Source organism: Corvus brachyrhynchos, unplaced genomic scaffold, assembly GCF_000691975.1.
Source record: "Corvus brachyrhynchos isolate BGI_N302 unplaced genomic scaffold, ASM69197v1 scaffold14, whole genome shotgun sequence".
NCBI lineage: Eukaryota > Metazoa > Chordata > Aves > Passeriformes > Corvidae > Corvus > Corvus brachyrhynchos.
Window position 1 is genome coordinate 17,777,508 of NW_008239110.1, and position 14,741 is coordinate 17,792,248.

The 14,741-nt window shown below is 38.4% G+C and overlaps 1 protein-coding gene across 1 annotated transcript in view; it reads right to left on the reverse strand.

The window, feature by feature from the left end:
• Positions 1-7,318, reverse strand: part of MOXD1 (monooxygenase DBH like 1) — a 38,076-nt gene extending 30,758 nt beyond the window's left edge. The window contains exons 1-3 of the mRNA XM_017739749.1: positions 7,148-7,318; positions 5,549-5,716; positions 5,113-5,196 (exon numbers count right to left, since the gene is read on the reverse strand). Of these exons, the coding sequence (XP_017595238.1) occupies positions 5,113-5,196; positions 5,549-5,716; positions 7,148-7,225 (330 nt within the window). The 5' untranslated portion in view covers positions 7,226-7,318. The remainder of the gene's footprint in view (positions 1-5,112; positions 5,197-5,548; positions 5,717-7,147) is intronic.
• Between the last annotated feature and the right edge of the window lie 7,423 nt (positions 7,319-14,741).

Consider the following 14,741-nt stretch of genomic DNA (forward strand, 5'->3'; position numbering starts at 1 on the left):
TTGGGGTTTATTTTACATAAAATGTTTTTTCTACTCTTGGAGTAAAATTCAATATTTGGCATGTTTTTGACTAGGGAATTATTACTAATGAAGCCTGGGGAAATACTTTTCTTGAGGAAAACACAGTGTATTTAAAAGAAATTAAGAAAACATAGAGGGAAAATTTACAGCGTTGGAACTAGCACAGGCATGCTATACACTGAAGCCGAAAAGCTTCACACAAATAGATTATGGCATGTCTGGCATGTAGGATATACATACCAGGCTTTCAGCAGTATATACTGTAAATTTGCAGTTTACACACAGCATTAAGCAATTTGTTGGGTTGAGAGGGAGATCACAGGTCCAGGAAATTCACAGAAAATCTAGAGACAGTAGAAGAAACACTGTATCTTAAGGTTTTTTAATTGAAGCAAGAAAAACGGTCAAGCACATAGGAGACCTGAGGTAAATGTGAAGACAGAGTAATGAATCCTTAGCAGATGCAGTTATTTGAATAAGCAATACAGTTATATTGAAGTGACAGAAGACATGGAGTATAGAAACCTAAACTAAAGATAGTAATAAAAAAGAGCTGCATCTGTAGAACCACAAGTAGAAAAAGTAGTTAAGAACAAGCTTTGAATATAAAGCAAGAGCTGTATTTTTCTGAAACACTGGGAAGTATTTCTCATAAATGTAAAACACATTTTCACTTTCTTGCTGCTGGTAAACATCTGCATGGTGCCCGCTCATAGTGAGGAAAAATTAAATTCAGCAAATAGGCAGAAAAAAACTAACTATCAGCAAGTAGACTTACAATTTCTCAAAATAGAGAGACATATGTCAGCACAGACATATCCACACACAGTGACAATCATGAAAGTCAGACTTTTCAACAGCACAAAAATGAGAGGATTTCAAAAAGCCGGTCTGCTGCCCCTGAATGATTTTTTTTTTAATTGAATGAGCAAAAAGGAAGAGACAAGCCAGATAATTTGCAAAGGCAAGGATGCTGCAGAGACCTGTTTTCAGGGTGTGCTCCCCGGGATGATCACCTCTGTCTCTGTCAGCCCTGCTCCCAGCCCTGGTGCAGTGGTGTCTCTGCCTATGTGGGCTCTCCACACCCAGGGACCTGCCCTCAGCATGGCTTTAGCAGGGAGACAGCAACATTTTCATGCAGAGATAGGAGCGTGGACATGCCTGTGTGTCTGTTCTACCAGTGGATCGCACTCTCCCTCCTTCTGAGAGGTCCTGCTGGAGTGGAAGTCCTTCCTGAGGTGCAGTTGGTGAAACCAGAGAACTTTCTTTAGGAATGTGATTAAAAGGCATATTCGGGATCAGTCAGAATAATGACATTTACATACAGAAAACTGCAAAAATCCTAGCAAGACATAGTCTTAAACTCATTGCCAGAAATTCTGGGCTAGAAAGTGGAATGCTTTTTTCTAAGAAACCTACTTCTGAGAAAGCTCCTGGCTAACTTCTGTATGTGAGAAAAGTGAAAATCCCCCGGGTAGTGAGCCTGAGGCACATACCGGAGCCTGAAGCTCAGAGCAGCAGAACAGGCCAATGCACACTTAGCTGCAGGAGGAGTTTGCAGACGGGCAGCTCTGTGCTCTCCCACGTGAAGAGCAGCCAAGGTCCACCACTCTGGGACCACTGTGGGGCTATCCTGCAAATAGCTGATTTGAATGCCTGCTATTACCTCCAAGCAATCCCTTTCATTTGTTCTGAATATATTATTTTCGAAATTTACCTATTACACTCATAATTGGTTCTGCTAGCAGAAAATGCACTGGGGGGAAAATCTGTACAAGTTTAACAAATTTTCAGGGAGCCATGATTCAACCAGGTAGGCAGCTTAAAGCTGAGGAGTGATATAAACCATTAGAGCCACAAAACCAGCTCAGTGCCTGGTTTTGGTTGTGATCTGGGTCACTATTGTCACTATTATGCCTAGCTATTGAGAAATTGTCTTATTCTGTTGTATGTCTTAGCAGGCGTGTTATTATGAGTTGTTGCTCCAGAAGTTCCTGGAGGCATTAGAAACAGAAGGCATTGCAGGAACGTGTAGGAAGACACAATCTCTTCCCTGAGGAAAATGTTGCAAGAAATATGAAACAAAAGAATATTTAACAGAGAAGTCCTAAACCTGGTTAGGTGTCCCCTTATTGCAGTGAAGATCTTTTCTCCATTGGTAAATGCAGCAAAAGGAGAAATTACTTATCCATGCCCTTATTCTACCCATGAGATGAACACAAGCTTACAGTCTTATCTCTTGCACAGTTTACATGCTGTGTAGAGCAGCTTGATCAATGAAAATATGCTGTTTCCCATAACCTGTGATTCCTGGAAAGTAACATGAATATTGTGTAAAGAGATAGAAAAGACCTAAGGTCTTACATAATCTATCTTCAACTAATACTGAGATCTCTTGTGCTAGTTATTATTTCTTCATCTTGTGCTAACAGAAGAAACTAAAACTATGGCAGGTGAATCCTAAGACCCAAGTGTTATCAGTTATCCAGCTGTTGCACCATTAAATTGTATTTACAAAATATATTTGTAAATACCTTAAATATATTCTGGCTTAAAACTTAGTATTTTTAAAATAATGCATCTTCAATAGAAATTAAAAAACCCTTTTAAATTCAGAACTTGAATTCAGAATCTGGTATTTGTTAACCAGAGACAATTAAAAGTCTTGGCCTCTACCTTAAATGCCAGGTCTAACTTTTTCAGTTTCCCTCATTAAAACATCATGCTTTCCTGATGAAACTGATATTTTAAAAAGTACTTTATTATGAAGTGCTCAGAGCAATTTTCAAGAAGGAATGAAAGACAGAGAACAGTGGAACAGTAAGAAAAAAAAATTCAATTGTGGCTGTAGCACCTACTTGAGACCCCAGATCGGCAGCAGATTTACACATCTGCACAGCTAAGCACACACTGATGATAGCCCACACTGTCCAGCAAGTGCCAAACTGCGCAGTTCAGTCCTCCACAAAATCACACAGGAGCAAGAAATGGCCAAAGCCAGCTCACATGTACACTACTGAAGTAGACTAAATTATGCCACAGACAAATTTGCACCATGTCTACACCTTTTTTTTTCCTGTCTGTAAAAATGAGATGTGTAGGTTTGTGTGAAAACTGTGCTGCAGAAGGAATCCAGAATCAACATCTATGTAAGTATTTAACTAACACAGACAGTTTGATCAGGCCAAAGAGTTCATCCGCCCTCCCCTTTGTGAAATTCAATCTTTGTTTGCACAGCTAATATCTTCCCCAGTAGCCATAAGCCCCATCCTTTGTGCATCAGTAGGCTTTAGGAAATGTTTAATCAGTTTGCAAGAGCACATAGATACAATTCCGCAACAACCCTCTATGTGGCATCTAAAAAAGTCATTTATAGGAAAATATAAATTTTGCCCCTGAAAAGAAAGGCTAAGGAAGTGTTCCTACTTAAATCTACTCTCTTTCTGTATTCATTTTTTTCTCTCTAAATATTTTTTAAGCAATATGAAATTTTCTTGCTCTTCTGAAGATGGAAAATCACTGAGAATTGTACTCTAATTTTTAACTTTATAAAAAAATATTCTGATTTGAAAATGCAACTTCTAAAATTTTAGTATTCTTTATATATTATTGTAAAAATTAAGAATATAAAACTATTCTGAAAAATCAGTTAGTGTATTTCTGAGCTAAAATCTTGTTTTAGCTTCAACCAACCACAATTTTTTTGAAGACTGAGCAACTGTATGTGCAGTCATGCAAAGCATTTAGAAAATAAATTCAGAAATTATAAATAATGAATAATTCTAGGGAATTTTTAGCAGAACAGCAAGTATCTACAACTTCCACCAAATTTAACATGGAAAGCTTGATTCTGATACTACCATTTTGAAGCTCTCTCACTTGAAAGCAGAAAACTGGGGATCTTGACATACATACTGTAATACAAGCAAATTCTCCGTTTCATACAGATCTGTGAAAATAGCTGTCATAAATTTCAAATGTGATTAAAGATCAAGTACCCGAAGGCAGAAATTTGGGCCTTGCAATTGTTCATTCTGATTAAGTGCAGAAACCCACAATATTTTAGAGTAATTATAGGTATTTATCATACAGACACTGGAGAGCACGTTAAATTTCTCTGAATTAATTTCAAGTTTCAGTCTTACTGAATGCACTGAAGAAATATGACTGACAATTGCAACAAAAGAGAAGAAACAGAATTCTACACTTAATGCTTTTTTGGGTTCAGAGAAAGATACAAATGAGGGCCAGAACTATCTCTATCATATCTAATATGCTATCTTCAGCATATTAGAAAAATAAGAATTTGTTGTTTTATGAGGTCTTCAGTATATTGCTTTCAGGAAGAAATGAGAGAACCATCTTTCCCTCAGCACTCTTAAGCTTTCAATTCCAAACTGAAAGGAAAGTTAGAAAATGTGTTATAGGAAAACATGTTTGTGCATGTGGGTTTTCAAGTCGCCTAGGATCCTGCTTGTATGAATGTTTACTCACGTATTTTCATTATTTTTTAAATAAGCTGTAATGTTCATCTCTTTTTTAAATACTCTTTGGCTTTTACACTGCTGAAAATACTGATGTGTGTTCGTAGCTGATGAAACCTGGCTTCACAGTGGCCATCACAAGAAAGGTGATTGGAATCAAATAAGGACCTGGCCCTTCATTTGAACAAACATCACCATTTAATTATTTTTTTATTTAAAATAAACATCTGTTAAAAGAAATTCATTAAATTCCTATATAAAAGTAGAAGCTTGATGTGCTTTTAGACAATTTTACTTAGTCCTTGCCAGAAATACTTACAGACAGAAATAATTTTCAACCCCCTTTTCTTAAGGGAGACAGGATGAAGGAGAAGAGAAAAAAACTGAAAGAAAGGGGGTATGTCACTGTGCATACAGGTTGTCAGGGCACACCTGAGCCAGGTCCTGGGCACACATAAACACACACTTGATACATGTTTGTGAAGACAGACAAGAGGTCTTGTTTTCCCTCCAGTAAGCAGTGGAAAAAACTTCAAAATGCAATAACTGATTTGAAATGTAATTATTATCTAAGTTCTTCTAAATTTGCTAAGTCTGAATCACTCACCTTTGTCACATGATGCTTTTCATGCTGTACGGGAATCTTAAACATTTGGCACCAATATGTTGTGTCCTTGTCTGGTACAGGCACCTGTCTTAATAAAAAGGGCAAGAACACAGTATTATCATACAATTACAGAATGGTTTGGGTTGGAAGGGACCTTAGAGATTGTCCAGTTCCAATCCCTTGCCTTGGGCAGGGACATATTCCACTAGACCAGGTTGCTCAAAGCCCCATCCAACCAGACCTTGAAAACTTCCAGGGATGAGGCACCCACAGCTTCTCTGGGCAGCATGTTCCGATGCCTCAACCTCACAGTGAAGAATTTCATCCTCATATTTAATCTATACACAAAAGTCACACTACCTGTTGTGTAAGCCCAAGGCTTTGGTTACCACCTTATTCCCGTCTCCACAGAAACCCAAAACACGGAGTAACTTACGTCTTTGTTTGTCAGGTCAAAGTATGGCAAAGAGGCAGATAAGACTTCCTCTCTCTCAGGGTTCAGCAAACGCAGGCTCTTTGTACCACGATTAGATCCATGGTAATTTTGACCTGCTTCTCCCAAGTCTTTGTGGTGGTAGGCCCATATTACCCGCACTGTGCTCTCCTGAAAAAACAAAGCAAAATGTCCACAAGGGATATGAGCAACACCTTCCTCACACAGCTCACAGGATTCCTACAATAGCTGTGGTATAAGTGTATTTAAACAATGACAGTGTATTCCAGAGGAGCAGTCATCTACTTACATAATTTGGCCTTTGAAATAAATAATGTTTTATACTCAAAGGGTTAATTGGAAATACACAGAAATTAAATTGTTCTCTGGTAGATTCCTTCCCTAATGTTGTGAATTGAAATCATATCTTCAAAGGGCAGAACAGACTCATAAAAAGTAACCAACTAAATTCATTAGAAACATTTTTCTACAGATGTAATTTATTTGATCAGCAACCAGAATGCTTCCCCCCCAAAAATTTCCCAGGCTTAGGCCTGTGAAGATGTGAATAGCTTCAGTGAAACGCTGTCCTTAGATACTATGGAAAATTATCATTCAATTACAGAACAGATTTACATCTTAAAAATCAATCTACAGCCACTGCACAGATCACTTCTCTGTAAACCATTCTCAGATTGCAATAATGACCCATGAGACAAAGTGCTATAATAAATCCTGAAGTGTCCCAAAATGCTAAATTATACTGAGAATTTGGAGCAGGTGTGCAAAGCAGAGGTTCATTGACTGCCTGGAAAACTGGTGGTTTACACAGCTGTGGTTGGCTTCCTGCATTTTCAGCCCCTCATGTTGCTCTTATTGCATATATTGTAAAAACACAGATAATGAATATAGTGTTTTACTCCTATAGTAACGCTTCCAAAAGAAGTAGTAAACAAGCCAAAGCATAGAAAGCCTTGCAAATCTCTCCAACCTATCTGTCACTTCCAATACAGAAGTCATCAGCTTCATTTAATTTAAAATTATGCTTAGGAAATAGCACAGCACTCCCTGGGGCAACAGAAGAATTTACCATTAAAATTATTTTACCATGGAAGGTTTTACCATAAAATCTTTTAACTTTTAATTTTGAATAAAGAAATAAAACAAACAGATTCTTTAAATGTATCTTCTTCAATTTTTTTAGAAAATCTGTTTCTAACATCAACTACTAAGATCAAGTTAGTGCAGAATCTTAAAAGTATTTCTCAATTTGGCCTCTCTTGAATGATTGTGACAGTGGCATATAGGACTTGATGGCCCAGAAGTATCTGTTTCAATTCTGTGTACACTTGTTAGAAATTACAGAACATAATGTATTAAAGTAGAAGGACAAAGAAAGCTGAAATTTAAACATAATAGTTTAATAAAGCTATCACAATTATTTTACCCAGTTAATTTCAGCAAAAGGATATTTTGGAAAGTGATTTTCTCTAATTGTCTCCTTGTACTAAAAAGAGGTTTTAATTACCAGCTTAATTACCACATATACATTTATCCTGTATCGATTACTTCATCTGTCTACGTATAATCAGAGACTATTACCGTTATGCTCTTGTCATTTGTGTCACAAGTGTGCAGCTCTCTGCTAAAAGCCAATATTGTATGTGTACTGTTTTCCATGGCATATTCCAGATGGTAATCCTGTTGAGGGTCCTTTTTTAGTACTCTGTTTTCATCTGTAAAATAATCCTGTTACAAAAGAAAGGTGACCCATTATTAAAATCTAATATTAAAAATGAAACTCTATGTCCACTACTGAAGCCCTTTAACACACGTAAAATTTTGTAGTATCAGTTTTGAACCAAATGATAAATTTGAGGCAGCACTGAACTATTTTTTATCTCCAAGAAAGCAACTGTCCATGATAAAGAGCTTAAAGAATGCCTTAAGTAACTTTAGCAACACACTGCTTGTATGTAACTGCAGAAAAAAAGCTGGACCCAGCAACCAAGAAACCTTATTTATCATAACTGGGATGCCATGAACTCCAGAAGAAATTATAGAGAGAACGAAATTCACTTAATATTTGCATCAATAATACTGTTGCTCCCTTACTCCCACAACTTTTCCTACGTTTTTTTCTTTCCCACAAGAAACAAATCTCTTGAATGAGCATTGACTGGAACCAGAAAGCCTACAGCTTAACTAGCACGAAAAGCACTCATTTCATACAAAAGCTGCTGGGATTAGGTTAAGGTTTTGGAAGAGGCAAGGGAGCTGTTTGTAAGAGAGATGCTCCCTATCCGGGGTTCTGCAGAGGCCCGCACAAAGGAGTATCTCGGCAGCAATGTCGGGTCATTAACCTCCTCACCCCGGATTCCTACAGCCCCCTGCAGCTGGGACGTGTCCCGCCCTCTCCTCCCACCCGGCCACCTGGGAAGGGCCTCAGATGCACCTCCTCTGGTCACCCTCCTCTGAGTTTTAGGCTGTTTCTGCCTGGTTTGGGATGGGCAGGGGTCCTTTAACTAACCAATGGATTTCTCATACTGAGTAGGCTATGGGGAGACACCATTCATTGTGTGGTGTCCTTTGCAAAATAATGCAGCACTGGCTGGTCCCAGCAGGCACTTATTTTTTGGAGTTGTTTGGACCTCTGTTCACTTTTGGAGAGATTTCCAGCTTTCCACTTTTGTTAAGGCTGAGGTAACCAATCTGAAAAACTGTAAAATGTTATGCCCAAGTATTTTGATACCAGTAAGAAATAACTGAAACTTCATTAATTCACTAAAGGGTCATTTAAAAGCTGTAATCTTAAACTTAATTCCACCCTAGAAACCTGTGTGTGGGCAAGACACCAGAGAGTTCTTCTTTTCCTATCACCACATCTTATAAATACAAATGATTAAGTATTTACATGAGAGAATAGGCACAATGGAAAAATAATCACTAAAAAGAGCAAAAAGGGGGCCTGGGACCTGAAAGAAAGTGAACTGATGAGTTGTATTTGTTTAGAGAAATAACTTTGGATTTGCTGTTTTCCAGGCAGAAATAATAGACTTGTTTTGGGATGGTTCTTTGAAGATGGGTACTTTATGGGATCAAAACGCTTCACTTTAGCCCTGCATTAGAACTTGGAAAGAGGCAGTGTATTGTCCATACATAATACCCTTCCTGCTCTGAAAACACTCTTCTGTGGAATCCCTGCTTCCATCTCTAAGTTAGTAAGGGTTCGTCTGGATGAGAAATGTAACCTTCTGAACATCAGTTTTTATTGAAGTGTGGTATCTTTGCTAACATCCTACCTTACATTGAAGGAAGACATTCTTAGTAAAAGCGCCCACACATTGAAATATTGTGGAATACCAATTCAAGAGCAGCTTTTACTCATGTGAACAGACTGAAAATCTCTGCCTGCAACCAGTGTGAAGGGAAGCTGAGAAATGTGAAGAAAAGCTAGTTGTGCAACTTCAAATGCTTTGTGGTGAACTTCACCATTTCATCACAAGTGTAGAGGACACAGCTCTAACCAGAAAAAATCCTCCTGTGATATACTCCTGATTTCCATGAGCCTGAGGCAAGAATGCAAAAACAATGCAAAGAAGTTCTGTAATGAAGGTATAAGCTCAGATATGCCTTGATAACGTGGCTGTCAGTGTAATTATCTCACTTGCCCAGATGACAGTCAGTCAGGTCACAGCTCTGGCTCACCACGAGGGGCTCATTTTGTGGCTGCTGGCAAATGCCTTGGGGATGGTGGCCCCAAAGCCCAGGCCCCCAGAGAGGACCAGGCTGCTCCCCGTGGGATGAGAGCTGTGTTGGGCACTCACATTGCTGCCTGCTCAGGCACTGGCTGCCCACCCCTGCTGTCAAAAATGAACAGAACCTCGCTGATGTCAACGATTGCACCTGAAATTATTTTGTGGCTAGATGTGGTTATTACTATTTTCAGTTCCTTTGTTGAAAATTTTCCAGATGTTCATAATAAAAATAAAATCAAATCATGTAACAACAAAAAAAAAATGCCTGAACAACTCAAAATTTGATTGCTCAACCTCTCACACAAAAATGGTTTGTTTCCCAGTTTTAAAACAAAATAATGCCACATTGTCCAGGAACCATATAAATCTGTTCATCGAGAATATTTTCAGTTAAACTATGCAGACTTTGCTCAATTTACTCATCAGAGCTTAAAAGCCTTTAAGACGTGTTTGTGTACAAAACAGAATGAACAAAAGGTTTCAAAAATGATGACGCAGCCACAATCTGTGATGTCACATCTTTTTCAACTGCAATTTGGAAAAATCTGCAACCTGGAAAAGTAAAAAAATGTTAGTTTTAGATAGATCTATGTAGATATATGCCTGTGCCTTTATATATATCCTATGCTTCCTTTCAGAGTAGAAAACTAAAATTAAAGTCCTGCTGCCGAAAGTCCTGGTGCAAATGCAATCAAAACCACCACATTTGGACTGCCTACACTCCACTTAAGCTCTTTCGTCTAGTCAGAGGAGAAAGATGGATACTTCTGAAGGCCTTTGAAAAGTGGCAGTACAGAGGATGGATCTACCAGGGGCCAGAGAGGGTAAGCTGGGCATTTGAGCTTCAGCTAAACTAAGGAAATATAAATTTAATTTGAAACTCTCTCAGGCCCACACTACTGTAACGCAGAACTCAACCAAATTCACAAGTTTCACTTACTTAATTCTGTAAAGAAAGGAGTGGGATGCTTTAATCCACAGCATTACAGTGCTTTGATATCTACCACAGATAGTTCTAAAATGGGCTTCGTACTAGAACAGTTTATTCTTCCCAACAGGCAGGAAAAGGCTCTAACATGGTATAATCTTTTTTTTTACACAGATCTGGTTTTGCTACCCCACACAGTTAGCTAGAAAACCTGTGTCTTTTGTAGGGTAGATTATACTGATACAGGTCCCCTGAATTTCATGGAGTTCCAACAGAGATCTACAATAATTGTCAAGTCCTTTAAACTGGATTTCTGAAATGCTCGCATGTGTGTGGATAAATCCACAACAGCAATTTATGCAGTGATTCAGTTCTTGCATCCAGATTTTTCAGTTTCTTATACAGACAAAAATATATATATTATATGTTTAATGAAGAGAAAGTTTTCAAACTACACATCAGCTTTACAGAAGTACAAGAATTAGTGAAAGAGAAGGGTGAAGTGACTATTTTTCTAGTATGAATATCTCTGGTTATTTAAAGACTAAGTGTTTAAAAAACATTTCAGAAATGTTATTGGTCATTCTACATGATAACAAAGATGTCTATTTCAGGATTTGCTTATGTAAATTGTTTACATGTGAAACATTTAAATTTTCTGCACTCCCTTTGATAATGTTGCATAAAATGGCATATTGTATTCTGAACTAAGTTGTGCAATCCATCAAATAATTAAGTATCTCCTTCCTCATATTACCTAAAAGTTGAAACAACATATGGAAAATGAAAAATCTTCCTGACATTGCAAGATAGTTTATGCTCCTTTCCAGATGTGAAGCAGATCGTGTTATCCTATTTTTCAGACACCATTAGCTTCTCTCCTTCTTAAAAAAAATATTTTGTGGTTTATATGGTTTCTGATTTCTGCTCCACAAACAGGAGAGTAATTTCTTAGGGATGTGAAAAGACGCTGGTTTCTCCTTCGAGAATGCAAGCACAGCTGCAGAGGGAAGCCTGACCCCAAAAGCCCTACCAGCTGTCATCACAGACTGAAACAGGTGTTTATGGGACTCCCTCCCCAGATCTTTACAATGTACAAGATTGTTTTGTTTATGATATCCATTTCCAGTCCTAAATTATATATATCACCTTTCAACCTCAAGGAGCATAACATAATTCTCAGACTGTGGCCCCATGCAGCAATCGCCTTGTGCGCTCGGCTTGTGAGAAACTCAGCCACTCCAAATTATATGTGCTGCCCTTCTCTAACTGGGCCATCACTGCTGTTTCAGCAGCAGACTAATACTTAAAAGTGAAAAAGGGACAAGCCAGGAAGCGAAAATGACAGAAAAACAAGCTGTGTTTCAACTTGTCCTCACTGATACTCTGTAGCCAACCCATGGAGTTTCAAGCATCCCTGAATTACCAAGCTGATGCCAATGACCAGGACCAAAAACAAGCTTTGCAGAAAGGATCATGAAGCTGTAACAAAGATGAAAGTTGGCGCAGGAGAGGATCTATCTTAGTATAAATAGGGTGGATAAACTGCTATGGTAAGGAAAAGAACTGAACGAAACATTTGTTTGAAATAAGCACCGAGTTAAGCCTTTCTAGATTTCCAAAAAAATAACTGTGGTTAACATTTCTCTTTTTTTATTGTTGCATTCAATTTAAATGGAATCCTTTTGCTCAAGGTTCCAGTACACACTAGATGTTACCACCTAAAAGAAGCTGGTTTTACACTGTATTTGGCAAGAACCAAACAGAGCACGAGTTTACAAATAAGCAAACCAAACTGTTTTGCAACCTCAAATAAATTTCAGCTTGAGTTTCAGGCGAAGATCTTACTATGCTCTTATGCTGGGGAAAAGCAGAGCCCACCCACAGCAACCTAACACAAAGCAGGAACCTGAAAGCATCGATGCACAGTATCGATGAAGAATGCTCTCAAGAACACCTTGAGAGCATTCCAGTTGACTGAACCAACCTTGAGATTAGCTGCAAATGGAAAAATAACTGTTCAAAGGGTACAGCAACAGCAATCAAGTAGTTGCAATAAGTTCCTAAAGTAACTGGGATCAGTAAGTTCACATCTTCTGTCCCATGAGCTGTCTGTTTGTAATTAATTTACTGGTTTGAGGGAGGGAAGGGGGAGGGCATGGTGTGTTGGGGTTTTTTCAGGGTTTTTTATTGTTTGCTTCTGATTGCTGGGGTGGGTGGCATTTTGGGTTTTTTTGGGGGGGGTTTGATTTGTTTTGTTTTGCTTTTTTGCCCAAACAGCAGATTAGCATGAAGTGTTTCAGTCCTTGTTAGGAAGCCTGGATCTCACTCACGCAGGCAGTTCTGAGAAGCTCTACAATTAAACTGGCTGACATATGTGAGTGAGTGTGGATTATTTACTTCAGGTGCACTACCAGCTCTGACAAGGACAGAAAATTTCTATCTCTGATAAATAGCTGTGGATGTGTCTATACTTGAATGCAGACATACACATGTACACAAAGATGCACATTTCCATTTGTGTATTTACAGAAACAGATCATGCCTGTGTATGTGTGTGTACATGTTCACGCATTTTCTTTAGAAAAAGAAGGCTTGTATTCTTTATACGTGAAACAAAATTATTTAATTAGGAATATGCCTTTTCTCATTCAGACTGGGTCACTTGAATACACTTCAGTGTATTTCTTACATCTAGTTAAACACTGCCTGGGGGGGCTTCCCAGTACCCTACAGCTGGCAATGGCATCACTTTGTTTCTGTGACATTCCTGAGGCATAAAACATATCACTTTGTCTGCACACAAATGAAAACACTGAAGTGTGGAGACCTGTCTAACTTAGCACAAGAAGGTGTAAGAGGCACTGGTGGCTAGAGGTTGAAATAGGACATCACATACTGGCACGGATAATTTGACATTGCAGTGGAGTCCCAAGGGCCTATACGAGTCTTTACATCGAGAATAAATGTTAATTTAAGAGTTTATATTCCAGTTATATCAGAAGATAGGATTTTTAGATTAAAGGCTGTCCTAACACAAAGAGACTAGATAAAACACGTAGCAAAGTGTTTTAAGGGAAAGAAAATCAGTAAGGAGGAGATATTGCATGATACAATCTTACAACTGCACTTTATCACAAGAAACATTCCTTACACAGGAGCCACATTTATCCAGTACAAGTTTTCTGGGTTTAATTACTTTAATTACTTCAATTATGAGGAAGATTAAAAACACTTAGGGGATTTTCAAGCACAACTATTAGTGATACTTGTTCCCAAAATTCCTGGATCTGCTTTAGAAAATCTCCCTTCTTCCCTCTCCTGCTTCTGTGATACTTGTTTATATTGGGAATTAAATCATTCCCCCTTTTTAAGCCTTTGCTTGACTCAAGGTGGCTACAATTCCATATTTCTGGGGAGATGTGAGAAAAATTCATTTTCTTGGCGCTTCCAAAATCCAAAGGAGAAGAAAAAATATGACAAAGAAAAAGAGCAAAAAAGAAATACAATTCCAACCAAACTCTTGAAAACAGTCCCCCCAAGGCCTGCAAATTACAAGAGCTTCAGAATTCTTCTCATCTTTTGTTCACAAACTGTTGCTTCCTTGTCCTAACTATTGTACCTCTGAAAGGGAACTACAAAGCACCCAGCCAGTGGAGATGTACACTGGAGTGTCTCTTTATGCCCCACACTGAAGCCAAGAGGGAGACATTAGTCATCTGGAGATTTTGCCCCAATGCCCAAAGGCATGAAATACCTCCAACAAAACACTGACTGAGATATGTCAGTGTGGCACTTGCTTTGCATCTCTCTCGGTGCCTTTCAAGTTGTTTTCTAAACACTTCTTTTGTTGCTGTTGGCATGAGTGCACTTAAAAGCAGCGTATCGTGAAGTACTGAAAATGCTCACTGTTTTCTGTCCTTTAAAATCTCTTCCAAGTACTTCCCTGTGAGCAATTAAGCTAACTCTATGGGATACATTTGATAACAGATATTCTTTAGTTTGGGTGACAGTTAACAAGCAAGGCTCTAATGAATAATAAAGTACTTTTTAGTGACACACAGTCCCTATTCACCCTGAGTAGGGTCTATTTTTGTGCAAGTTCAACAGAAGATTCTAACAATGCAACCCTCTTGTATAACTTGCACAAAATAGGCATTCATCAAGGAGGATTACTCTCCCCAAAATGGGGCTCTCAGCAGCTACGTGCTGTGGGTGGGGATGCACAATTCCAGACAGGGGTGGAGACCAAGGAAAAGGCATGGGTCTAGCAAGAAAATGCATGCTGTGTCAATTCATAAGCACAAAAGAGATGAATTAGGGAAAAAAGAAAAAAAAAAGAAAAAAAAAAGAAAGGAGAAAAAAAACCAAAACAAAAAACTAGATGCAAGATCTAGGGCTGCGCCAAGATCTTGTATGAAGAGTAAGACATGCTGCAAATGAGCATGGCAATATTTCAAGGTAACATTTTGCTAAGTATGAACTCTCCTAAGTCCAGCTCCTCCCTAGA